General features: G+C 36.7%; 1 protein-coding gene across 3 annotated transcripts in view; it reads right to left on the reverse strand.

Moving 5' to 3' along the window:
• The window catches only part of ACER3 (alkaline ceramidase 3), a 150,509-nt gene that overhangs the window by 10,044 nt on the left and 113,569 nt on the right, over positions 1-26,896 (reverse strand). For all 3 annotated transcript variants that reach the window (XM_023645671.2, XM_070274358.1, XM_023645672.2), the window contains 3 exons: positions 25,166-25,224; positions 7,877-7,978; positions 5,675-5,779 (listed from right to left, as the gene is read on the reverse strand). In XM_023645671.2, coding sequence (XP_023501439.1) covers positions 5,675-5,779; positions 7,877-7,978; positions 25,166-25,224 — 266 coding nt within the window. The remainder of the gene's footprint in view (positions 1-5,674; positions 5,780-7,876; positions 7,979-25,165; positions 25,225-26,896) is intronic.

A 26,896-nucleotide genomic window follows, 5' to 3' on the forward strand; every position in this document is an offset into this window, starting at 1 on the left:
CACTTTCCTTCTTCTTCTTGTTCTGCTCAGTGCCAAAACAGCTTACTTTGCAGTTAATTGGGGATGGAGTATAGAGCAAGTTTACTGCTGATTCATCGAGCTTGATGTGGGGGAGTCTTCCATTTGACTCCCTCCCTTGGGCTGGCTCCTCTCCTCAGGTTAGCCCTAGGCCGTGATTTCTGTCCCCTTTGTTCCATGAAGCCATGAAATCAGAGACTAAATTTGATGGATTGACAAAAATTCTTTTGGCCCAAAGTTGCTGTGGTATTCCTTTTTAGGTACCTGCTTTCTCTTACACTTTATGACTTGTTAGTTTCTTTTAATCTTGCCAGTCTTTCAAGGTTTTAATATTTTACCCAACACTTTTAGTTGTTTTTGACAGGTAATCTGTTTGAATAACCTAGGCTGACGTAATTGCAAAAGGAAGTCCTGTTTAATCATTTCAACAATCTACGGGAGTAAATAGTTTTATCCTTATTTAACGGATTAAGAAATTGAGGCTTAGAGCCAAGTAAATAACTTGGTTCAAGACTGTTACACAGGGGCCGGCCCCGTGGCCGAGTGGTTAAGTTCGTGTGATCTACTTTGGCAGCCCAGGGTTTCACTGGTTCGGATCCTGGGCGCAGACATGGCACCACTTGTCAGGCACTGCTGAGGCGGTGTCCCACACGCCACAACTAGAAGGACCCACAACTAAATTATACAACTATGTACTGGGGGGCTTTGGAGAGACGAAGGAGGAAAAAAAAAAGAAAGTAAGAAAGAGAAATTGTTCAGACAGTTAGCAAAATTTGAATGATGCCTTGACTTGGATGGTAGTACTGAATTAATGTTAATTTCCTGAGTGGAAGGGTGCTATTACGGTAACTTAAGAGTGCCCAGGTTTCATGGTGATACACACTGGAATAGTTAAGGCGTGATGGGCATCACGTCATACAATGACTATAGAATAAATATACACACGTACATATGTGTATTGGTGTTTGTGTGTGTATAAAACAGATGTGGTTAAACGATAACAATTGGGAATCTGGGAGAAGGGGATATAGGAATTCTTCAGAGCAATCTTGTAACTTTCCTGTAAGTTTGAAGCTATTTTTTAATTTAAAAAAAAGGAGGGATCAGCCCAGTGGCACGAGTGGCGGAGTGGTTAAGTTCATACACTCTGCTTCTGTGGCCCGGGGTTCATGGGTTTGGATCCTGGGCATGGACCTACACACTGCTCATCAAGCCATGCTGTGGCAGCGTCCCAAATACAAAACAGAGGAAGACTGGCACAGATGTTAGCAACAATTTTCCTCAAGCAAAAATAGGAGGTTTGGGGGCCGTCCCTGTGGCCGAGTGGTTAAGTTTTCGCGCTCCGCTTCGGTGGCCCAGGGTTTTGCTGGTTTGGATCCTGGGCACAGACATGGCACTGCTCATTAGGCCACATGAGGTGGCATCCCACGTGCCACAACTAGAAGGACCCACAACTAAAATATACAAGGAGGGGGTTTGGGGAGAAAAAGAAAGCAAAAAACAAAAAGATTGGTAACAGTTGTTAGCTCTGGTGCCAATCTTTAAAAAAAAAAAAAAAAAGAGGAGGTTTGGCAACAGATGTTAGTTCAGGGCCAATCTTCCTCACCAAAAAAAAAAGAGAGAGAGAGAAGAGAGAAGGCCAGGCCTCCAGAATGTGTGTTTTTGAGATATTTGTAGTAAACGAGCAATTAGAAAAATGATCACCTCACTGGTAGTCAAAAAATGCCTTCTAAAACAACAGGATATTCATTTTTGTGAAAAAGAAGGGGCTAAATTTACATATATGCTTATAGATGCATAAACTGTAAGAATATGTCGACTGGTAAGTAATAGCAGTTATGTCCGGGCTGAGGGGCAGAGGTAGAAGACAAACCTCCTTTTTCCTGTATACTCTTTCATACTGTTTGAATTTTTTACCAAATGATTATATTACCTATTCAAAAAATAATTTAAAAATAAAACAATGGGATTTTTTTTATATCCATTAAGTGAGCTACAGTATTTTGAAATTTCCTTCTGTATTCTTTAGTTGCAGTGAAAATGGTATGATCACCTATTACTTGTCAGTGAAAATTGATACAACCCATTTCAAAGAAATTTGACACTACATGTGTTCATGAAAATAAAATATTTATATTTTTTATCCAAGTTATTATATTACTCAGAATTTATCCTAAAGAAATAACCCAGAAAAATGAAAATCTGTGTGTAAACACAAAAATGTTTATCACAGGGTTATCTAGTTTAGCAAAACAACAATAATAATAGAAAAAAAATAAAACAACTACCTATTAATGCAGAATCAATCACAGAGTAAGTTATAATATGTCTTTTATTCATCCATTTAAAATTATAAATATGTAAAATTTATAGTAACATGGAAAGATATTTTGATTTTTAAGTTAGACTAAAATCATATATATGTAATTATTAACCTGTGTAAAAACTAGATTGCATGTGGACGAAGGCTAAAGTAAATACAACATCATGCCGTCTATACAGAAATTGATATATAATAATGTATACCTGAAATTACACAATGTTATAAGCCAAAATGACCTCAATAAAATAATTCTTTTTTTGTAAGGAAGATTAGCCCTGAGCTAATCCAGGTTCCTATCCAGAAAGATGCATTGCATTTAGTTTTTATATCATATCTTTTTTTTTCCCCCTAAGGATTAGCACGTGGGCTAACAACTGTTGCCAGTCTTTTTTTTTTTTCCTGCTTTATCTCCCCAAACCCCACCCCCACCCCCACCCCCGTACACAGTTGTATATCTTAGTTGCAGGTCCTTCTAGTTGTGGGATGTGGGATGCCGCCTCAATGTGGCCTGATGAGCGGTGCCATGTCCGTACCCAGGATCCGGACCCTGGGCCGCTGCAGCGGAGCATGGGAACTTAACCACTTGGCCATGGAGACAGCCCCTTTATGTCATATCTTAACAGTGTTTTTCTAACTAGAAAGTTCTTCAGTCTTTCCTTGTCTCTCATGTACTTGATTGTCTTAAACAGTACAGGACTTTCATTCTGTAGGACTTTCATTCTGTAGGACTTTCAACATGGGTCCAGCATTGTTTCCCCACGGCCAAAGCCAGGCCATGTATTTTTGGCAGGAATACCACTAAAATGATGCTGAGCTCATCTCAGTGCATTACATCAGGAGACACACTACACTGACTGCTCCATCATGGGCAATGTTAGCCTCAGATGCATGGTCAAGTTGATTGCTGCCAATTTTCTTCACTGTAAAGTCACCATTTTCCCTTTTGTATTAGTATTTCATTGGAAGACATTCTGAATTATGCCAATACGTGTTCCTCATCAAACTTCCGCCTATTAGCCAGGGTATCCATTGATAACTAATGCCTATCAACTATCCCGAAGATGGCTGCCAAATGATGATTATCTGTTTCCATTGTTCCTTCTACATTTATTAGTTGGCATTTTTCTGTAAAGAAGAGCTTTCCCTTCTCCTCATTTATTTATTCATTTATTTATTTACATTAGTATGCACTCACAGATTCCTATTTTATTCAATAGATTATAATCTGATGTTCCTCCTATTTAATTTTGATACTCAAATTATCTTAGCTTTGGCCAACGGTTGCTTTTGCTTGCTTTTCAGCCTTCAAAGGGGACAGAGGTAGGCAATATAGGTATGTGTAAACATATGTATACATATATTTAAAATTTATACAACACACGTACATCTAAGTTTTTCTATATCTGAGTGTGTGTACATATGTATGTATGTGTGTGTGTCACACACTCATGAGTTCACACCAATACTTTTAATTCCGATCTAAACGGCTCAGAGTTCCTTTTAGTTTTCTCTCTCTCTATTTGCAAATCCCTTCTGAGAGGGTGAAGAAATCAGGCTTTTGTTATCCTCAATATATTTACTTATTGTTTAATCAATTAATTTATTTGTTCAATGTAACCCATTTCCCAACTCCAGCTACCTTCTCATTTCCCCCTCCACAGCCCTGCCCCCATCACCCCACTTCCTTGCTCCGCACAGCAGCCCCTTCCTCTTCACCGCCAGATTTTCTTGGAAGCTCAGCATGCTGCTACCACTGACCCCTTCTTTTCACGTTCCCTAGTTCCTGGACATTGAATGCTGACAACTCTGTACAGCACTTCTTCCCCTCACTGCCCTGCTTCCTGGAAGGGTTTCCACACCAGGAGGAGAGAAGAATGAGAAAGCGAAAGCAAGATCGAAAGGGTAAGGTGGAAAACGGAAGAGGAAAGTAGGAAGCCCTAGCCTTTTAAAATGAAATGAGTCTAATTTCCCCTCTTTTTGAGTAGTTACTATAGAAACTCCTTACTGTATTGTATTATACTGCAGAAACATCCTTGAGACCTCTTGGCAGTGTTAAGGTGCCAAGTTTTTAATTCTTGTGTTTGCTTTATAGTTATTCTTGTTTCTCCTTTTCTATCACTCATCAATTTCCCCAAATATTTCCACCCATATACTTTTCCTTTTAAATCAGCCATTTCTCAGATGCTATGGGCTGAGAATCCAAATAATCAATGCACTAAGAAGTTGCAGAAAGTAATAGTAAAATAAATGTACTTGGAGCGCAGAGTTCACAGAGCTCTTCCATGATCAATAACCTTGAGCTCTTCACGGCGTGGATTCAGGGGTTCTTATTCAAAGTTGCCCGGAAGCTCTTTTTATGTAATTCTGAGTCAGTTAGATTTCAAATCATTCAAGTTGCCTGAATAAGCTCTCCACATAGGTGAAATGCAAATGTTATTTTGGGGAGGAATTCTAAAAATCTCACTTGAGTAAATTTTCACAATGGTTTAAGGAAAATTTCCTTCCCCTTTCTACAAATATTTCAGCTCTCTCAATTCTCGAGAAGAATTTGAGATTAAACATAGCCTGAGCCCCTGGTAAAGAGATCAATATGTACACTTCATTCATTAAATCATTTAACAATATATACTGATGGCTGTGTGACAGGCATTGTTCTCAGCATTTGGGAGAGGAGCAGTGAATAAGATAAAGTCTCTGCTCTCAAGGAACTGACAGTTTAGTTGGGGGAGGTGAACAAGTAAATAAAGACATACATAAATGCTTTGAAGGAAAATAAGGTCTGGTAAGGGGGGAGGGAGATGGAGGTACTATTTGAAGAGGGTGACCACAGAGAATTCTGATGCCATTTTTGCTGTAAATGGCTGACTTCCAATAGCCCCTTTATTAGGGGAGCAGGGGAAGAGAAGTGGCAATCAATTTATTTCCAGAAAGGAGACAAATTAAGCTGGGACTTCAGCTACTGATGCCTTCCCAGTCCCCTCGTCAGGGGATCTGGCTGCTCCCCCCACCCCAATTTATTCTCTATAAACAAAGCTCCGCTGATCAACAAGAAACGGAAATGTTTATATCCTACTTGCACTAAAAAAGGAGACGAATCATCTACTTGAAATCTAGATCATGTGTCAGAGGTCAGTCAGTACAATTCTCTCACTTTAAGGATGAGAAAATCGAGCTTCAGAGGTGGGAAAGGACTTGCTTAAGGTCACTAGCGGCAGAGACAAAGCTGGAACGTAAGTTCCTTATTCCGTCTCTGACATTTGATATTTACACCTCCTATTAGAAGCATAAAGAAAAAAACACTCCAATACTAGGCTAAAAGTCTCTATTTCCTACCTGAAAAGGATGTGAAGATAAGAACCAAGGCCAGTTAAAATATGCCACCATGCATGAAACTGTGTGGTAACACCTATAATAGGTGGCACCTTCTTTCGAAAGTTCCTGTGTGGAGAGGGGGAAAAAAAATGATCATGTTAATTTTTTTTTTTTCATATTTAGCAACTAATGCTGACAGTCTTAGAGCATTCTGAAATGTCATTCTCAAAGATAGCTATTATTTAGTTTCCTTAAGTCTGCTGTAGTCTGCCTTATCGTTTTCCAAAGTGCATTTTGAGGAATAGTATTCCTAGCAGAAGTTCCATGAAGAAATGAACCTGTGGTCAAAATAAATGTGAGAAACAGTACACAGTTTATTGCCCTCTTGGAGATTTGTAATGCATATTAACAGATTAAAGGCTTTGAAAAGTCCTACCATAATTAAAAGAGTTTATCTTCATTTTTTTCAGGTAATCTAATCCATGAGCCCTTTTTTCAGGTAAGATCTTATTAACACCTTATGGAACACGTGTTTCCTGGAACACACTTTGGGAAACACTGATCTGCTTAGCTGTTCACTCAAGAAACTAGATGCACGCTTTTCCCATGCCCTACATACGACCATCACATTAGAAGAGCACCATCCAGTCTACCAAGTCCTTTCATATCGGCTATTTCACTTCACAGTGAGTCTTTGAGGTGGCTATTATGACCTTTGCTTTATAAATTAGGAACCTGAAACTCAGAGAGATTGAATTGCCCAAGTCGGTCAGCTAGTGGCACAGCTGAATCTCAAATTCTAGATCTTTTGATTAAGTGCATACCATATTAATATTCTCACTTATTAGAGGGGAAAAATCAATGTGAAACATATTATTTGTCTAGATACTCCCATGAATTTTTGAGACGACTGCCATCTCTAAGAACCTACTTTGTTTTTTAGCGACTCTCCCCCAGAGGGTGATGACTTACGTCCACAGTGTGAAAGCTCCAGTGGGGGCTCTGATGGGTCTTACTGATTCAGAAACACTCACTTAGATCTTAGTTTTCTAAGTACTTGTCTGTTTGTGTACATTTAAAGTCTACATTTACTTATTTAACTTTTTATTATGGAGAATTTCAAACATGTGCAAAAATAGGCAACATACTAATATATCCATTACCCAGCTTCAACAATTATAACTTATGGCCAATCTTGTGTGATCTAAACTCTCATCCACTTCTCCCCTCTCATTTTATTTTGAAGCAAATGCCAGATATTATATCTTTTTATCTCTAAATATTTCAGAATATATCTACAAAAGATTAAAACCTCTTTAAAACTAACCATAATACCACTTTGACACCTAAAATATTAACAGTAATCCCTTAATATCATCAAATATTCAATTAGTAATCAAAGTTACAATCGTCTCATAAGTTTTTGGTTTTTTTTACAGTTTGTTTGAATCAAGATCCAAAAAAGGTGAACACATTGTGTTTAGTTGCTGTGTCTCTTAAGTCTCTTTTAGTCTGTATGTTCCTCCTCCCCTTTTCCCCACTGCAATTCATTTGCTGAAGAGACCACGTCACTCTTCCTGTAGATTTCCCACAGGCTGAATGTTGCTGATGGCCTCTCTATGGTGCTGTTCAATATTTTCCTCTGTCCTCTATGTTTCTGAAAAACTGTTAGGTCACAGAATTTTGAGTTGGAAGGACCCCCTAGTTTAACCTATTCAATAAGTTTATTTTATGGAAATTGAGGCCCAGAAAGATAGTGTCTTAGTGACAGACTAGGGTCCAGAAACCCAGGGTGAGTCACTATATAATTTTTTACAAGATGGTTAAAGTAACACTTGCCTTTCTTAGAAAATAACTTTAAGCATATTAAAGTACAAAATTATATACGTGTATTTCATACGCTTATTATAGATCATTCTTAGGTCTTCAGTAATGCAGATGAGGCAGATTTCAAAGACCTAGTCAATATTTGATTAACTGTATAGTTCTGTGACACACACACATAAATCCCTACAGATGTTATGAAATATTCTCAGGTCCAAATTGTAGGTAATTTAAACAAGTATTCCCAGTATTTGACCTTAATGTGCTGTACATATCTTTTTAACTTTAACAATGGCAAAATTTCACTTAGGGGCACTAATAATTCTATATGCCTATGAAATTCTCTGTATAACAGACTGCTTCCAAAAATAATTCTCAAAGATTGAAAATATATCTTACCTTAGTGATTCACAAAAGATGTTATCTATGTTCCATAATAAAAATCCCAATAAAAATAGACCCAAGGATGTATAACCCAGTCCTCTAAGCCATGGATAAACCCTGTGGGGAAAAAAAGAAAAGCAAAATGAAATTTTGTCAAGTCATGTCATAATCAGGGCTTGAGTTCACCACTTTCATGCGAAGGAAAGGTTTTCATTAGTATTAAAAGCAAACCTATCTACTAAATTCTCTAATACATTTGCCATTAAAAGGTACTGAGAGAGAATGTGCCAGTAAGACTTCCCTAAAGGTATCAAGAAGGCAATCTGAACGCCCCCAACACCTTTATCAGTCCCACGGAAGAGGCAGGGGTGGTGGAAGAGAATTAACATTGACTGAGTCACCTGATCTGTGTCAGGCACTACTGTAAATTAGATACACACATAATATACATAAATAAGCACACAACTACGAATAAAATCTTCAAATAAACCCTATGAGGCAGGTATTATTCTTTTCACTTCACTGATGAGGAAACTGAAGCTTGGTGAGTTATCCAAAATATTAACAGTAGCTTATATATTTTTTATAGCTTCAATGAGGTATCACTGACTTACATTAAACTACATATATTTACAGTGTACATACGATGAGGACATCTGTAAATGCCCATGAAACCAACCCCACAATCAAGATAATAAACCTATCTATATCACCTCCAAAAACTTAGTTTGTATTTTTTTTAGCATGTTATATAAATGGAATAACACAGTATACCCTCTTTGTTATATGGTTTCTTTCACTTGGTGTAATTATTTTGAAACTCATCCATGTTGTTATGTTCATCAATACTTCATTTCCTTTTATTGCTAAGTAGTACTCCACATTATGGATATATCACAATTTGTTTTATTTGTCCAAATGTTGGTGGACATTTGTGTTGTTTTCAGATTTTTCTATAACAAATAAAGTAGCTATGAACATTCACATATAAGTCTTTTTATAGACATACACTTTCATTTCTTTTGGGTAAAAAGCTAGGAGAGGAATGGCTGGATTGTATGGCAGGTGAATGTTAAACTTTCTAAGATGCTGCTAAACTGTTTTCCTAAGTGATTGTATCATTTTACATTCCCACCAGTAGTGTACAATCGTTTTCTGTTCTACATCCTCACCAAGACTTGGTATGACGTCAGTCTTTTTCATCTTAGTTGTTCGAGTAGGTGTGTAGTAGTATCTCATTGTGGTTTTAATTTGCATTTCCCTAGCAACTAATGTTATCGAGCATCTTTTCATCTGATTATTTGCCATCCAATAGTGTTTGTTGAATCTTTGCCATCAATACAAAAAATTGCTGTTTGACTTCTTACTGAGTTGTAAGAATTCTTTGTGTATTCTAAATTTAAGTCCTTTGTTAAATATATATCTGCAAATATTTTCTCCAAGTCTGTGACTTGCCTTTCATTTTCTTAACAGTGTCTTTTGAAGAAGTTTGTTATTCTGATGAAGTTTAACTTAACAATGTTTTCATTATAGTTTGCACTTTTTATGTCCTATTTAACAACTCTTTGCCTAACCAAAGGTTGCAAAGACTTCTCCTATATTTTCTTCTAGAAGTTTTATAATTTTAGCTTTTACATTTGGGGATATGATTCACTTCTAGTAAACTTTTATAATGGCGTGAGTTTAAGTTCATTTTTTAAATAAGAATATCCAGTAGTATCAGCACAATTTGTTGGAAAGACGGTCCTTTCCCCACAGAATTACCTAGAATGTTTATTTAAAATCAGGTCAGTATGGATGTGTGTGTCTATTTTTGGATGTTCTGTTGATCTATGGTTCATCCTTAGCACCAATACCACATTGTCTTGATTAGTGTAGTGCAGAGCAAATCAAGTAGTCTAAGTTCTCTAACTTTGTTGTTCTTTTTCAACACTGTTTTGGCTTTTCTAGATCCTTTACATTCCCATGTAAATTTCAGAATTAGTTTCTCAACTTTTACCAAAGAGTCTGCAGAGATTTTGATTGCGACTGCATTGAATCTATAGATGAATCTGGGGAGAACTGACATCTTAATAATCTCAAGTGTTCTAATCCATGAAAATTGGTAAATCTCTCTATTTATTTAGGTCTTCTTTAATTTCTCTCAGCAAAAAACTGTTCCTTGTAGTTTCCAATATACAGGTCTTGCATATATTTGCTAAATTTAATCCGTAAACATTTGATGTTTTTTGATGCTACTGTAAATTGTACTTTTGAGAATTTCACTTTCCAATTGTTCACTGTTAGTACATAGAAACACAATTGTTGAATATCGACTTGAATCTTGTGACCTTCATGAATTCCACTTAATTGCTTCTAGTAGTTTTCTGGTATATGTCCTGTGATACTTTCTGTACATGATCAGGTCATTTGCAAATACTATGTTGGATAGGACTTCTACCAGTATAATGTTGAACAGAGGTGGTGATAATATTTATCCTTGTTTTATTCTTCATGTTAAAGAGAATTTTTTTAACGTTTCATGATTAAATGTGTTAGATGCTGTAGAGTTTACAGGTTAAGAAAGTTCTCTTCTATTACTAATTTGTAAAGGGTTTTATTTTTTTTAAGATCATAAATAGGTGTTGCATTTTACAGAATGCTTTCTCTAAACTATTGCTACCATCATGTAGTTTTTCTCCCTTATTTAATATGGAGAATGACAAGAACAGATTTTCTCAAATATTTTTGTTATTTCAACTATAAGTATTTGTATATAAATGAATGAAAAAGTTGATGAATTTAAAAATCATCAAGAAAGCACAAACCTGGCTGTGCATGAAAAGAGAATTATTGCCACTGTTTGATGAAGGTTGTCAGAGATGATGAGCTTAAGAGAGTCATGGTCTGTCTTCAGCTTTTCAGAGAATTTCTCATAGCCCCATGTGGAGCAGGGAAGATGAGTCCCAGGAAAATAGGGCTCAACATAGTGAAGGCATCTGACAGGGTTGCAGTGCAGGCAAGGTGCTGACATGTGACAGAAATACGATCAGTGGGAGTAGGATACTCTCTATTTTCTGCTTCTAAGCTTACTTACCAGGGCCAATCTTCAGCTCTCAGTAGTAGTTCAAAGCAAAATTCTTCTGTGGAGTGAAATGAATGTCTTTGGTTATCCAGGTAGCAGGGTGGGCAGGAGAGAGCAAGAACTTCATCAGCACATGGGCCATGCAAGCTAAGTACAGGTAAGACTCTGGGGACAGACTACCCACATATTATCAGGTACAGAAGGCCCTCAACATGTGTGTGTCTGGAGTCACATGGCTTCATTCTGGACTGGCTGCCTGTCTAATGGTAGGGCTATCATCTGAGAAATCCCTTCCCTTGACCTTGACCTTCACTTTGAGAATTGCCTTCACCTTTCTCTGTGTTGGATTTCCTGTCTTACATTGCACATCTTCCTCCTCTTTGGTTTACTCTCTCATTTTGGTCAAACACAACCTCCAATATGTTACTGAGCAACAGTTTATGGGATATAAGTACTTTTGAGAACTTACGTAAATGTATTTTGTCCCCGTATCTTATTGATATTTTGGCTGGCTACAGAATTCTAAATTAGAATTCCGTAATTCTAGCTTACAGTTTTGCTTTATTTAATCCAAAGCCATTCTGATTCCTGACCTTTGTATGTATACCTGCCTTCTAATTCTATAAACTTGTGGAATTTTGTCTAGAATTCTTAAACTGGTGTGGGTCTATTTCTACCCATTGTGCCAGCGGGTTCTTTCAATCTAATAACTCATGTCTTTCAATTATAGGATATTATCTTGAATTATTTTGGTGATGATTTCCTCCCTTCCATTTTCTTTGCACACTTCTCCCTGCCCCTTTTTTTGTTGGTCCTTCTATTCTGGCCCAATAATATTCCTGTTGAGTTCCTTCTAGTCTCCGTTTCTTTCTCATCGTCCTGATGGCCCCCAAGGTGTGTGTGCGTGTGTGCATGGGTGTGTGTGTGTGTGTTTGTCTTTACTTCTGCCCTTTCCACTGTGAAGCCCATGGACTTGAGGAAACATCTTGCTTTTTTGCCACAGCAGTGGCAGGAGTGGGCCCAAGGGTCCTGAGGCCCCATGCTGTCCTATTTACTCTGGACAATACCATGGGTTTAGTGCTTCACCTGTGGTGGATGCTTGCTGGTGGGTGGGGGGGTGATGGATCATAATCCAATCACAATGTGTGTACAGGCGAAGGGATTCCAGTGCCTACTTTATCTTTCAAAACCATCACTACAGTTTTTCATTTTATATTTTTAATATCATTTTTTATTGTATTCTCTAGATGTTCCTTTTGTCTAGCATCCTGTTCTTTGATTCATAGATACAGTATATTTCTAGGAATATTAGTGAATTAATAATACTGTTTTGTTGTTTTTGAAGTTTTCTTCTTCACGCATAAGTTGTTTCCTCCAAGTTCATTTTTTCCTTATTTATTTTGGTCTCTAGCTTTCATATTGGATGGCTTCATCCTATGTCTGGCACTATCTCCTCATTCTTAAGAATGGGAAACTAAAAAGGTGACCACAACCTCTAAGCATATAGCTGAGGCCTTTATACTAGTAACCTTCACTGTACGTTTATTTTGCTGGGGCAATAGTTAGGGAACTCCCAATATCAGTCTCTTTAGGTCTTTTAGGCTGCTCATATTCCCTAAAAGAAGACTTCCAATTTTCTTCCTAGAGATCTTTGCATTCAGTATTCAGAACGCATAAGGTCACCCAATTTCCTGGATTTCAATATGGTATTCACAGGCTCAGCTGTGCCCAGCAAAATCCAATCTAGAGACACTGTTCACCCTTTTGAGAGAATAAACCTCTAGACTTCTAGAGTTGCTCAGGGATGAAGTGAGTGAAGGGATCTAAGCATTTAACAGCTTCTCAAAGCTTTTAAATGATCCTCTTTATTTTAGACCCCTCCTCCATCTCCTTTTCCAAACTTGCCTGTTGCTGCTAATACCTGATACTTGAGAAAATTCTCTGATCTAAGTTGGAGGTTCTTGGAATAGAACTTTGGAATACAACTTTGGCTTTCTTGGGTTAGTTAAGGCAGTTAGCAGTAATCCATTTAGTTTCCAGCTTCTAAAATTTTATTGAATATCCTCTTTGTGGGTTTATGCTTTGTAAATAAATTCCTTTGTTGTAGTCTTAGTAGAGTTTCAGAAGGGAGCAAAATTAGATACCTGTTGATCTTCAATATTATATCTCTATTTTCTTTTTCATTAATTTCTGCCCTTTATTAGTCCCATTCTTCATTTCTCTTTGGGTTTATTCTATTCATCTGTTTTCTAATATTTGAAGTTGGATGCTTAGTTCATTATTCTCCAGCCCCTCTTATTTCTAATGTAAACATCTAAGGCTACAAATTTCCCTCTAAGAACCACTTTAGCTACATCTCACTTTGATTTTTCAGTATGTAGTATTTTCATTATGAATCCATTCTAAATATTTCAATATTTCTATTATGATTTCTTTTTTTACTTGTATTTACAAGTGTGGTTTTAATTTTCCAACTATATGGGCTATTGTGTGTGTATGTGTGTGTGTGTGTGTGTGTGTGTGAGAGAGAGGAAGATTTGGCCTGAGCTAACATCCCCTGCCAATCTTTCTCTTCTTTTTCCTTTTTGCCCGAGGAAGATTAGTTCTGAGCTAACATCTGTGCCAGTCTTCCTCTACTTTGTATGTGGGATGCCTCCATGGCATGGCTGATGAATGGAGTAGGTCCATGCCCAGGATATGAATCTGCAAACGTGGGCCACTGAGGCAGTGTGTGGAAATTTAACCAGTCGGCCATGGGACTGGCCCCCTATATGGGCTATTTTGACTAAGCTTATTTTGACAAATTGTACTACAGTCAGAGAACACATTATGCATGGTACCAATTCAGTTTGTTGAACCTTGCTTTAAAGCTAGTATCTGGTAGATTTATTAATTATCCCATGCATGATTAAGAAGACAATGCATTCTTTAATTGTTGAGTGTATCAGATCATTTCGTTATTGTGTTACTCAAGTTTTATCTATATCCTTGTTCATATTTTTTTGGTCTGAGTTACTGTGTTAAAATATTTCAGCAAGACGGAACATTTATCTATCTCTCTTTGTAATTGTCAAAGACAATTCTGTCAATTTTTGCTTAAAATTTTCCATACAAGTTTAGGATTGTCATTTTTTTCTGGTAAACGAAATCTTTCAATAATAATGTAGTGAACACATTTGTTTCAAATAATGCCTTAACTTTTTTTGGACCATTATTAAAATAGCTAGTCTAACTTTCTCTTAGTCATTTGTGTGACATATGTTTTTATACCATATTCTTTCAAAATTACTATGTATTTATGTTTTAACTATGTTTTGTCCATTTATATTTACCGTGATTACCAATATATTTTGAATTATTTCTACTCTCTTATTTATTGTATTTGTGTTGGCTCTTCTCTTCTTCCCTTTCCCTCTTCTTCTCCTGATTTCTTTTGGATTCAGTTTTTATAATTCCACTTACTCCTTTATTTTTTTGAAAGTTATTGTAAAATCAATTACTGTTTTTAGTGGTTACCAAAAATGCACAATGTAAAATCTAAAACTAATCATTGTAAACACCCTCTTCCCAAATAAAAAGGCCCTTAGAAACTATGTAACTAACATCATCCTCTTGTATCTCACATGTTATTTTGTCCACCATTTTAGTTCCATTTTTTAATCTCTCAAATTAGTTATTATTTTAAAGTCACAATTTTTTGTTCAGATAGTCCCATAGGTTTGTCATTTTTTCTCCTTAATTGTTCTTTCTTGTATCTCAGTTCTTCATCCTAAAGAATATCTTGTAGGTCTTTTAGCAAGGTGTATTGGTAAACTTTCTCCATTTTTGCTTGTCTCAAAATGTTTTTATCTTACCCATGTTCTTGAAAGATATTTGCGTATACAATTCTAAGTGGATGGTTAATTTCTCTCAGCATTTTGAAGATAACAGTGTACTCTGTTTTGGCTTCCATAGTTGCTATTGATAAGTCTGCTATAGACTACTATTCCTTTGTTGGTAATATGTACTTTATCTCTGGATGTTTCCAAGATCTTTGCCTTTGGATTTCAGCAATTCCAGTATGCTTTTCCTACAGGTCTCAATGAGGATTCAACTGCAGATAATATCTCTATTTATACCAGAAAAGAATTTAAGACTTTTAATTCCAACAGAAATGCTGAATGAGCAAGATTTAGGTCCTCCAGGATGACTTATGAACATTATCACAGAATTATCTTGCCAAATGAACTTTTCTCTTTTTCACATTTAGTAAGCTGAAGAATTGGGAAGCTTCTGGACCAACTGTTGCATCCAGCATCACAGCATCTTAGCTATAATTCACATATCAGGAAGCTGCCATCACACCTGTTTGTTGCAGAGCCATGACGCATATCTTAGATCCATACCAATAAATGGAGGCCTTAGAGACTACCACTTCTCTCCTCCACTTAACTTGGTTCTGAATTCAAGTCTCATGTGAATACATGTGATTGGCAGAACCTGAATGTATCTGGAACATTACCTGCAAAGGAAATATGGGAAATATACCTTTTAGCTTTTTAGCATCTACATTACAGGAAGGCACACTTGAAGGAGGCTGGAAAAATGGTGAATGAGCTAATCTAGCAAATCTGCCATACCTGAAAAAGATCATCTTTCATTTATCCTTCTTGGGAATTGTTCTTGAAGCTGAGGAGTCATGTCTTTTATCAGTTCTAGAAAATTCTCACCTATTATCTCTTTGAATATCTCTTCTTTCTCCATTTTTGCTGTCCTCTCCCTTTGGAACTGCAATTAGACATGCTATTACTCTGTGATGCTTTCTGGCTTATTTCTTTACATCTGTCTTCCAATTCAATCAATTCTCTCTTCAATTATGTCTAATCTACTTTTAATTTATCCATTGAGTTTTTTATTTCAATGTGTTTTGTTTCAATGTCAGAAGTTCTCTGATTCTTTTTCAAATCTGGAATTTCACTTTTGATAATCTCCTTTTCCTTGGTCACATTTTCATTTTGTCTATCATTTCATTAATATTTTTAAAGTAGTTATTTTATATTTCAGCATCTCATGCTGGGGGGGAGGTGTTATTTCTGCTGTTTTCTCTTTCTCCTGACTTTTGCTTATGGTAGCTTATTTCCTCCTCTGGTTTTGGAATTATTGATTGTTAGCACATGTTTGATCTCCAAATCTTCAGAAATCTTGAGAGGCCTACATTAAGGGTACATTTCTTTGAAGATAATTTGCTTTTGCTTCCCTCAGATCCCTCAGATAAGAAAACTGGGGCTCCGAGAAAGCTGAATCAATTTAGAGTTAATTTCACACCTTGAGGTCTCCCAGACAATGAAGGTTATGTACATTTGAATCCCAAACCTATATGAAGGCAGAATAGTGATTACAAATTCTCAGAGGAGTCATGTTTCCTACCTAAAACTAAGTCTGAAAGACAAGTGGTCTTGTAACCTCCTGTTACTGAAGGGCAAATGTTTTTCTAGCCTAGCCTTTCACTGACAGTATCTCTTTATGGCCGTGGCTTTATGTGTACAGGTGTGTGGGGCAGTGGGGAAACAGTTCCAACTGCCCATCTTACATATGCAGAAAGCTTTGTCTTCTATCTCCCTTGAAACTATTCAAACCTAAGGCTCTGATGTCCTGGCATATGCAAATGCCTTCAAGTTGATCATGATCTTAGAACTCATCTGTCAATCTAGTTTGCAGCTCCTTCTTTGGAGCTGATGCTCTGGAATTTTCTTTATAGTCTTTTGAGCTCAGTTATGCATTTAAAAGGATGTTTGTTGTATTTTATCCAGAATTTCTAGATGTTTTGTCACAGGAGAGATTTTCAGATATCTTGTTAGACATACTAAAAGAAACAGAAGTGTCAGGATTTCAATTTGATTTAAAAAATCTTTACTGATAAGCACTATTCTGAGTTCCAGAGTTTATCAAGATAACTAAGACTTCAACAAACCCACACTCTAGTTGGGAAGACAGATAAGTAAACAATGAACAGTAATAAAGGAAATGATCCAGAAATGGATATACAAGAAAAAAGCTGTGGTGAGGCAGATGGAAGAAAGATATTTTTATTTCATAGGATTTCCACTGTTACATACTTTTTAAAGGTCTGTCATTTGTGTTTCTAAAAGTATCAGTAACCTATCAGACTTAATTTAACGCAAGGACTGTGTTTCATGCTTCTTTACATTTCTCTAAAGTGCCTAGACTAAAAACAGAGTGAACTAGGGGCTTCTGCTCTGGGAAGATGAAACGGACATACAATCCCCTATTCTTCCCTCTAGGTACAATAAAAAACCCTGAATAGTATATATAAACATGAAACTCTGAAAGGTAGAGAGAAGAAGGCACACTGGTTAGGGACTTTGGGACCTGAGTAACACTACAGTGATGAGTTCCACGTATTTTATTTTTGCCTCATATGTCCCAGAGTTGGGACTGAAGAAGCTAGCAACCCAGAAATGCCACTAGGCACAAACAAAAAAACTGCCCAACAAAAGCCTGCTCCTTCTAGCCAAAGGACCAGGAAAGAAGCATCCTAACAAGACAGAAAACTTATACAACAAACACTATTCTACAGTCAAACACCACAGAAAAAACTGTGGCCTCACCTCCATCCATGCTGCAAAGGCTGAGTGCGAGCCTAAACTTACTTCCTCATCAGGCTGTAAGAAGATGCCCCAACCTCCTGCCAGGCTAAGGCCAAGCAGGGAGAGGCTGGGACTTTCACCCTCACCCAGCAGTCATGAGCTCCCCATTCCCTGCAGACCATGTGGAGATCCTGGACTTCCATTCTCATGTGGCAACAATGAGGTGTTCTTCTCCCTCCCCACCACAGTGGTGTGAGAGGAGATCTACTGGAGAGTTGAAACTTCTACCACAGGCCAGAGGTAAAAAGGTCAAACCACTGAGGTGTCAATGGAGGCCACATGGTAAGAAATAATTAGGGTGGCAGCAGAAAGGCCCAGCAGAGAGTGGGAATTCCTACCTCATCCCAGCAGTAATGAGGAGCTCCTTCCCCCATGATGTGCCAAGAGAGGTTGAGGAGAAACCTGGACTGCTACCAGTACCTGCAGGGGGGAGGTGGCACTCAGGAACCTGTAGGACTACAACAAAACATCTAGCATTCATGTTATTGGTATCCAGGAAGGGGAGGAGAAAGAGGGCAGAGCTGAAAAAGTACTTGATGAAATAATTGCTGAAAACTTTCAGATTTGGCAAAATAACCATAAATAAACAAACAAACAAAAACACACTATAAACCCAGAGAGTCAAGAAGCTGAGCCACCCTCAAACAGGTTAGATCCAAATAAATGCACATCATGACACACCATAGTCAAACTTCTGAAAACTAAAGACAAGGGAAAAATCTTGAAAGCAGTGAGAGAGAAACACCACCTCACCTATACTACAGGGGAAAAACAATTTGAATGACAGGATTTCTCATCAGAAAACTTCAAGTCCAGAAGGAAGTGGCACAACATTTTTCAAGTTCTGAAAGAAAAGAACTGTCAACCTAGAATTCTATATCCAGTGAAAATATCCTTCAGGAATGAAACAGAAATCAAGACATTCTCAGATGAAGGAAAACTAAGAGGATATGTTGCCAACAGATCTACCCTAAAAGAATGGCTAAGGATGTTTTCTAAACAGAAAGGAAACGATGAGAAAAGGATCTTGGAATGTTAGAAAGGAAGAAAAAGAAATAGAAAGAGTAAAAATATGGGAAAATAGAATACATTTTCCTTCTCCTCTTGAGTTTCTAAATCATGTTTTATGGTTGGGGCAAAAAACATAATATTGTCTAATATGGTTATAAATGCATGTAGAGAAAATATTTAAGATAATTATATTTTAAATGGGGCAGTTTTTATATATGTTTATTATAATATTTATAATATTTGAAATATTTCAACTGTTATGGGTTGAATTGTTTCCCCTTAAAAAGATATGTTTAAGTCTTAACCCCTAATATCTCAGAATGTGACCTTATTTGGAAATAGAGTCATTGCAGTTATAATTAGTTAAGTTCAAATGAAGTCATACTGGAGTAGGGTGGACTCTTAATCCAATAGATTGTTGTCCTTATAAGAAGAGAGCCATGTAAAGACACAGAGACACAAGGAGAACACCGTGTCATGACAAAGGCAGAGACTGGAATTATGCAGGGAAAAATCAAGGAATGCCAAAGACTGCCAGCAAACCACCAGAAGCCAGGAAGAAGTGCAGATGGATTGCCCTACAAGGTTCAGAGAAAGCATGGCCCTACTGACACCTTGATTTCTGACTTAGAGCCTCCAGAACTGTGAAACAATAAATTTCAGTTATTTTAAGCTACCCCATTTGTGGTACTTAGTTACAGCAACTCTAGGACACTAATACAGGTATGTAAAGAGGAGATAAGGTTTCTATACATCACTGGAACTGGTAAAATGTTGACACCATTAGACTGTGATGTGTGTGTGTGTGTGTATATATATATATATATTCTCCTTCATTCTATCAGTTTTTGCTTCATCTTCTGATTCACCTCCTTTTGCAGTTCTTTTGTTTGCTGCATAGACATTTAGAATTGTTATGTCTTCTTGGTGGATTGACCTTTTTGTCAGGATGTAATGTCCTTCTCTGTCTCTGGTCATATATATGGTCAAATATATATAAAATGTAATACCAAGAACAATCACTAAAAAAGCTAGCCAAAGAAAACGAGTCACAAACACTACAGATATACTAAAATGGAATTCTAAAAAATGTTCATGTAACACATAGGAAGGCAGGCAAAAGAAAACAGAGAACATACAGAACAAACAGAAAACAAAATGGCAGACTTAATCCTTAATATATTAACTACATTAAAGTAAATGATCTAAATACACCAATTAAGAGAGATTAGCGGGCTGGCCCTGTGGCCTAGTAAAGTTCGGCATGCTCTGCTTTGGCAGCCCAGGTTTGGTTCCTGGGTGTGGACCTATACCACTTCTCTGTCAGTGGCCATGCTGTGGTAGTGGCCCACATACAAAAAGAGAAGACTGGCACAGATGTTAGCTCAGGGTGAATTTTCTTCAGCAAAAAAAAAAAAAAAAAGAGAGAGAGAGAGAGCCAGAGAGAGAAAGATTGGAAGAGTGGATTAAAAATCATGACCCAAATATACAATGTCCAAAGGAAACTCACCTCTAATATAACTATATAGACAGGTTGAAAGTAAAAGGATGAAAAAAAATATCATGCAAACATTAGTCAAAACAAAGCTACATTAACATGGCTATGTTAATATGAGATAAAGTAGAGTTCAGACCAAAGAAAATGACCAGAGACATTACATCCTGGCAAAAAGGTCAATCCACCAAGAAGACGTAACAATTCTAAATGTCTATGCAGCAAACAAAAGAACTGCAAAAGGAGGTGAATCAGAAGATGAAGCAAAAACTGATAGAATGAAGGAGAAACAGACAAATCCACACTGGTATTTGGAGACTTCAAAGCTCCTCTCTCAACAAATGATAGAAGAACTAGACAGAAAATCAACAAGGATATAAAGGAACTCAACAACACCGCTGTGCAGCAAATGGCTAATTCAGCCGGCCTGGGGTATGCAAACATTGCACAATCCAAAGAAAGGAGTGGCCCTTGGCTGGTTCTTGTGAGATAACCTTAGTTCTTAGAATATCCTGCTCTATAAGACCGTCTTATATCCCCTGACATCTTGGGCCAAAGAATAAAGTTTATACTAATAATGTGATTAATAGTAAATGCCTGTTTTTGTGTGCTTGGGGCCCTGGGCCATGCTGTAACAGTTTGACCTCTGAGTAACAAATGTAACCTCGGGTACAACAGTTTTTCTGAGTTTTGTGAGTCCTTCTAGCAAATCATTGAACCTGAGGGTGGTCTTGGGGACCCCTGACACAACCATCAAACAACACAATCTAACAGACATTCACAGAACATTTCACCCAACATCAGCAGAATATATTCCTTTCAAGCACACATGGAACATATATCAAGATAGACCATATCTTGGCCCATAAACAAACCTCAGCTAATTTAAAAGGAATGAAGTCATACAGAATGTGTTCTTCCACCACAATGGAATCAAACTAGAAATCAATTAAGAATGATAACAGAAAAATATTCAAAGACTTGAATACTAAACAACATACTTCTAAACAATCCATGGGTAAAAAGGAAGTCTCAAGGGAAATTTAAAAACATACACTGAACTGAATGAAAATGAAAATACAAAATATCAACATTTTTGGTACACAGCTAAACTAGTGCTGACAGGGACATTTATAACACTAAATGCTTACTATGAAAGAGGAAAAGTCTCAAATCAATAATCTAAGCTTCTACCTCAAGAACATTGGAAAAAAAGAGCAAAATAAACCCAAAACAAGCAGAAGCAAGGAAATAAAGAGCAGAAATCAGTGAAACTGAAAACTGAAAAATAATTGATAAAATCCATGAAACAAAAAAAAAATCTGTTTTTTAAAAGATCAATAAAACTGACACATTTCTAGCAAGACTGACCAAAAAAAAGAGAGAGAGAGACAGAGAGAGAGAGGACTCACATATCCTCAATATCAAGAATAAAATGGGCTGTTGCTATAAACCCTGCAGACATCAAAAGGAAAACCAGAAAATATTATAAACAACTCTACACACACAAATTTTGACAACTTAGATGGAATGGACTAATGCCTCAAAAAACACAAACTACCACAACTCACCCAATAGGAAACTGATAATCTGAAAAGCCTTGTAATTACTGAGAAAATTGAATTCGTAATTTTAAAATTCTCCCCCTGAAAAAACTACAGGCCCAGGTGATTTCACTGGAAAATTCCACCAAACATTTAAAGAATTAACACCAATTCTACACAATTTCTGCCAGAAAAGAGAACAAGAGGGAACATTTCCCAATTCATTTTATGAAGCTAGTATTACCCTGCTCTCAAAATCAAAGAGAGCACAAAAAATAAAACAATAAACCAATAACCTTCATGAATATAGATTTAAAAATCCTTAACAAAACATTAACAAGTATCATTCAGCAATCCAGAAAAAGAATTTTACACCCTGACTACGTGGGGTTCATTCAGAATAAAAGCTGGTTCAGTATTTGAAAATCAATCAATGCAATCCACCATACTAACAGACTACAGGAAAAAAACATATATCAAATCAACTGATGTGGAAAAAGCATCTGACAAAATTCAACACACATTCATGATAAAGATTCTCAGAAAATGAGGTAAAGAGATGATCAACCTGATAAAGAGCATCTACAAACCCATACAGCTAATGTTATACTCAACGGTGAAGGACTGAGTACTTTTCCCTAAGACTGGGAACAAAGCAAGGCTATGTGCTCTCACCACTCTTATTCAACGTAGCCCTGCAAGTTCTAGTCAGGGGAACAAGGCAAAAAAGCAAATCCAAAGCACACACATTAGAAAGGATGATGCAAACTCTCCCTATTTGCAGTCAACCTTGAGGAATCTACAGAAGTCTCATACAACTATTAAGTTCAGCAAGGTGGCAGAAAACAAGATAAACATAAAGAAAATCAATTTTATGTCTATATGATAGCAACGAACATGTGGACACCAAAATATAAAAATACAATACCATTTACAATTGCTCAAAAACTGAAAACTCCAAAATGCTGATGAAAGAAATCAAAGATGATTTAAATAAAGGGAAAGAGACATTGAGTTCACAGATTGGAAGACAATGTTGTAAAGACATCAATTCTTCACAAATTGATATGCAGGGTTAATGTAATTCCTATCAAAATCCCAAGAAGATTTTAAATATAGACAATGCTATTCTAAAATTTATATGGAAAGACAAAAAAGAAAAAAAAAACGAAACCCAAACAGCGAAAACAATTTTGAGAAAGAAGTGAGAGGAATCAGTTTCCATGATTTGAAGAGTTATTCGAAAGCTATAGTAATCAAGAGATTGTGGCACTGGTGGAGGGATAGACACATAGGTCAATGCAACAGAACAAAAAACCCAGAAGTAGACCAATACAAATATATGCAATAATTTTTGAGAAAGGTGCAAAAGCAATTCAACAGAGAAAGGATCATCTTTTTAACCAATGGTCTTGGAGCAGGTGGACACCCATAGGTAAAAAAATGGACCTCAACTGAAGCCTCACACCTTATACAAAAATTAACTCAGAATAAACCATGGACTTAAATGTAAAATGTAAAACTATACAAAACTTTTAGAAAAAAAACACAGGAGAAAATCTAGGGCCTGCATAGAGTCCTCACCCTTGACACCAAACCATGATCCATAGAAGGAAAATTGATAAATTGGACTGCATCAAAACTAAAAACTTCTGCTGTGTGAAAGACTCTGTGAAAACACAAGATAGAGACTGGGAGAAAATATTTGTGAGCAACATATTTGATAAAAGATTAGTACCTAGAATATACTCTCAGAACTCAACCGGAAAAAAAGAAGAGAATGATCCCATTAGAAAATGGGCAAAGACGAGAACAGACATTTCACCAAAGAGGATATATAGATGGCAAATAAGCAAGGAAAATATGTCAACATGATTAGACATTAGGGAAATTAGAATTGAAACCACAATAAGGTACCAGAACATCTATAAGAATGGCTAAAATAAAAAACAGTGACAACACCAAATGTTGATAAGGATGTGCAGAAACTGGATCACTCATATACTGCTGGTGGGAATATAAAATGGCAGAGCCACTCTGGAAAACAGTTTGGCGCTTTTGAGAAAAACTAAACATACAACTATCAAACAATAAACATACAACTATCAATCTAGCAATTCCACTTTGTTCATTTATTGCAGAGAAATGAACGCTTATATTTTTACACAAAAACCTGTAAAGAAATGTTCATAGCAGCTTTATTCATTATAGTCAAAAACTGCCAACAATCTATGGGGCCAGCCCTGTGGCAGAGTGGTTAAGTTCATGCACTCCACTACGGTGGCCCAGGGTTTTGCCAGTTCAGATTCTGGGTGCGGACATGGCACTGCTCGTCAGGCCATGCTAAGGCGGTGTCCCACATAGCACAACCAGAAGGACCTACAACTACGACATACAACTATGTACTGGGAGGCTTTGGGGGAAGAAGAAGCAGCAAAAAGAAGATTGGCAACAGTTGTTAGCTCAGGTGCCAATCTTAAGAAAAAAAACTGGAAACAATCTACATGTCATTCAACAGGTGAACAGTTAAACTGTGGAACACCCATACCATGGAATACTACTCAGCAATAGAAAGGAATAAACTACTGATACACTCAATGACTTGTATGGACCTCTAGTGAATTATGCTAAGTGCAAAAGGATAATCCCAAAGGTGGTATATACTGTATAACTCCATTTACATAACATTCATGAAATGAAAAAAATCATAGAAATGAAGAACAGATTAGTGTTTGCCAGGGGTTAAGGATGGGGGTGGGGGTAGGGTGGGAGGGAGGTGGGTGTGGCTATAAAAGGATAACACAGGGATCCTGTGGTGATGGAGTTGTTCTGTATCTTGATTCCATCAGTGTCAAATCCTGGTTGTGATGCTGTACTATAGTTTTACAAGATGCTATCATTAGAGAAAACTGGTAAATGGTAGAGGGGATTGCTCTCTACTATTTTTTACACATATGCTTTTACAATCACCTCAAAATAAAAAGTTTCATTAAGAAAGAAAAAAAAAAAGAAGAAACCTATAAATCATGCTATTTATTTACTGAGCACCTGCTGTATAGCCAGGCCCTATGTAAGGTACTCACATGAACATTTCTTATTTAATCTTCATAAACCCTATAAAGATTATGCCTATTTCCTAAGTGATCTTTCTGGAATACTGATTCTTTGTGACATTAATAGCCTTCCTTGAGAGGTGTTCTGTAAAAAGCATTCCCTAGTCAAGTAGTTTGAGAAACATAAAAACAATTTTTTTTTTGCTGTAGGATTTCTCACGGCCTTTAATATATTAACATACATTATAAATATTCAAAAGGAGGCCATCATACACAACTCTTCTCAAATTTCTTTAATTTTGAAACTCTTGTCTTCTTGTAATGCCTATTAACAACTTATATTCTCGTAATCCACCATAATAAATGTTGAGTTATGGTATTCTATCAACATCCCTGCTGGAGTTGGGTTTTACGTGTTTTTTCAATTTAGGCTATAGATTTACCACCCGAATATACCCTCATTATAGTGCTGGTGACCCAAACTACTTACCACGTAACAATATAAACAGATCGCAGTACTAATGTGAAGACCAACATTCCATACATGACCTGAATAAGAAAGGAAAAATGAAGTTAGTAAAATCATTATTCTTTGGCAAAGGAAGTACATTTTGCCTACAAAAATTGCCCTCCCAATTAAATATAAATATTTATTCTCTTTCATACATTTTAAAGAACAGGATTTTTTTAAATGTGTAATTATGAAGAATTAAAAGCCTGCTTATAAACAACCAATATCAGAAGTCCCATAATCAATTTTAATTCTGAATGGTTACATGACATTTTAAATATCTGCTGAAACCTGAACAAATGGTATAATTTGGCTTCATACTCCCCAGACCCTTCATTTCTCTTTAGCTTCACTTTCAGCACATGACTCTACTTCCCATTTTGTAACAACATAAATCTGAACTCTTTTAAACTCTCCTCCTAAATGTTTCCACATTCATATGTATCCTCTCCCTGCATTTTTTTTCTTTTTGCTGAGGATGATTTGCCCTGAGCTAACATCTGTGCCAATCTCCGTCTATATTTTTTAGTATGTGGGCTGCCAGCACAGCATGGCTGCTAACAGAGAGGTGTAGGTCCGCGCCTGGAAACTGAACGTGGGCTGCCAAAGCAGAGCACACTGAACTTAACCACTAGGCCACTGGGGCTGGCCCTCTCCCTGCATTCTTTCTCCCATTCCTAATCTCTAGAGAAACAGGTGTCCATTTCTTCCTGACTGAGGTTAACCGATTCCCCTGTGTTTATTCTAGATGCTCCCACATCTTTCTAGACTTGGCTCCATCAACTAACCTCTTTCTCTCTATATTGAGCACTGGTTAGGTACTACTGTCTGGAAAATTGAACCTGGTAGTAAAATTTAACTTTTAAAGTATGAAATATTAAATACAGAAAATTTTGCATAGAATAGAAATGCACAGTTTAACAAGTATTAATAAAACCAATAGCTGGGAAGGTACCGTTCAAGTCAAGAAACGGATCCCCATTAACAGCCCAGAAGCGCTGCAGGCATTTCTTCCCAGTTCACCCTCTCCCCTCCTCCTTAGAGGAAACCACTCTCCTGACTTTCATAATAAATATTTTCTTGATTTTCTTTACATATTTACTAACTTGAACTGGTCTCTTAAATATGCATTCCTAAAAAATACTGTTTTTTGAATTTTAATTTACAATAGAATATTGCATACATTTGTTTTTATCTTGTCTTAAGATTCAGTTAGGTTATGTATGTAGACACAGTTCACTCATTTTTGATGTTATATACCATTTAACTGGATAAAAATACCACGATTTATTTACCCACCCTTGTGTTGATGGACTTTCTGGGTATTTCCAGTTTTCACTGCTATGAACATTCTTACCCCTCTCAGCGCACATGCACGCAGGTTTCTCTAGGCTATGTACTTAGGAATGGAACTGCTGGGTGAGATGCTATGTGCATTATCAAAATTACTGAAAAAGTCAAACTATTTTCCAAAGTGTTTATACCAATGTTTACTCCAATCAATGTGTATGAGTGTTTCTTTTGTGCCACATACTCACCAACACATGCTATAGTCAGACTTCTAAAGTTTTGTCAATCTATGTGGTTTTTAATATGTATTTCCCTGATTACAAGCTGAACGTTGTATGTTATGTTTACTGGCCATTTGATGTCCTCTATTGTTCAAACCTATTTTTTCATTTGATTGTCTGTCATTTTCTTACTTACTCG

This window comes from Equus caballus, chromosome 7, assembly GCF_041296265.1.
Source record: "Equus caballus isolate H_3958 breed thoroughbred chromosome 7, TB-T2T, whole genome shotgun sequence".
NCBI classification, from domain to species: Eukaryota; Metazoa; Chordata; class Mammalia; order Perissodactyla; family Equidae; genus Equus; species Equus caballus.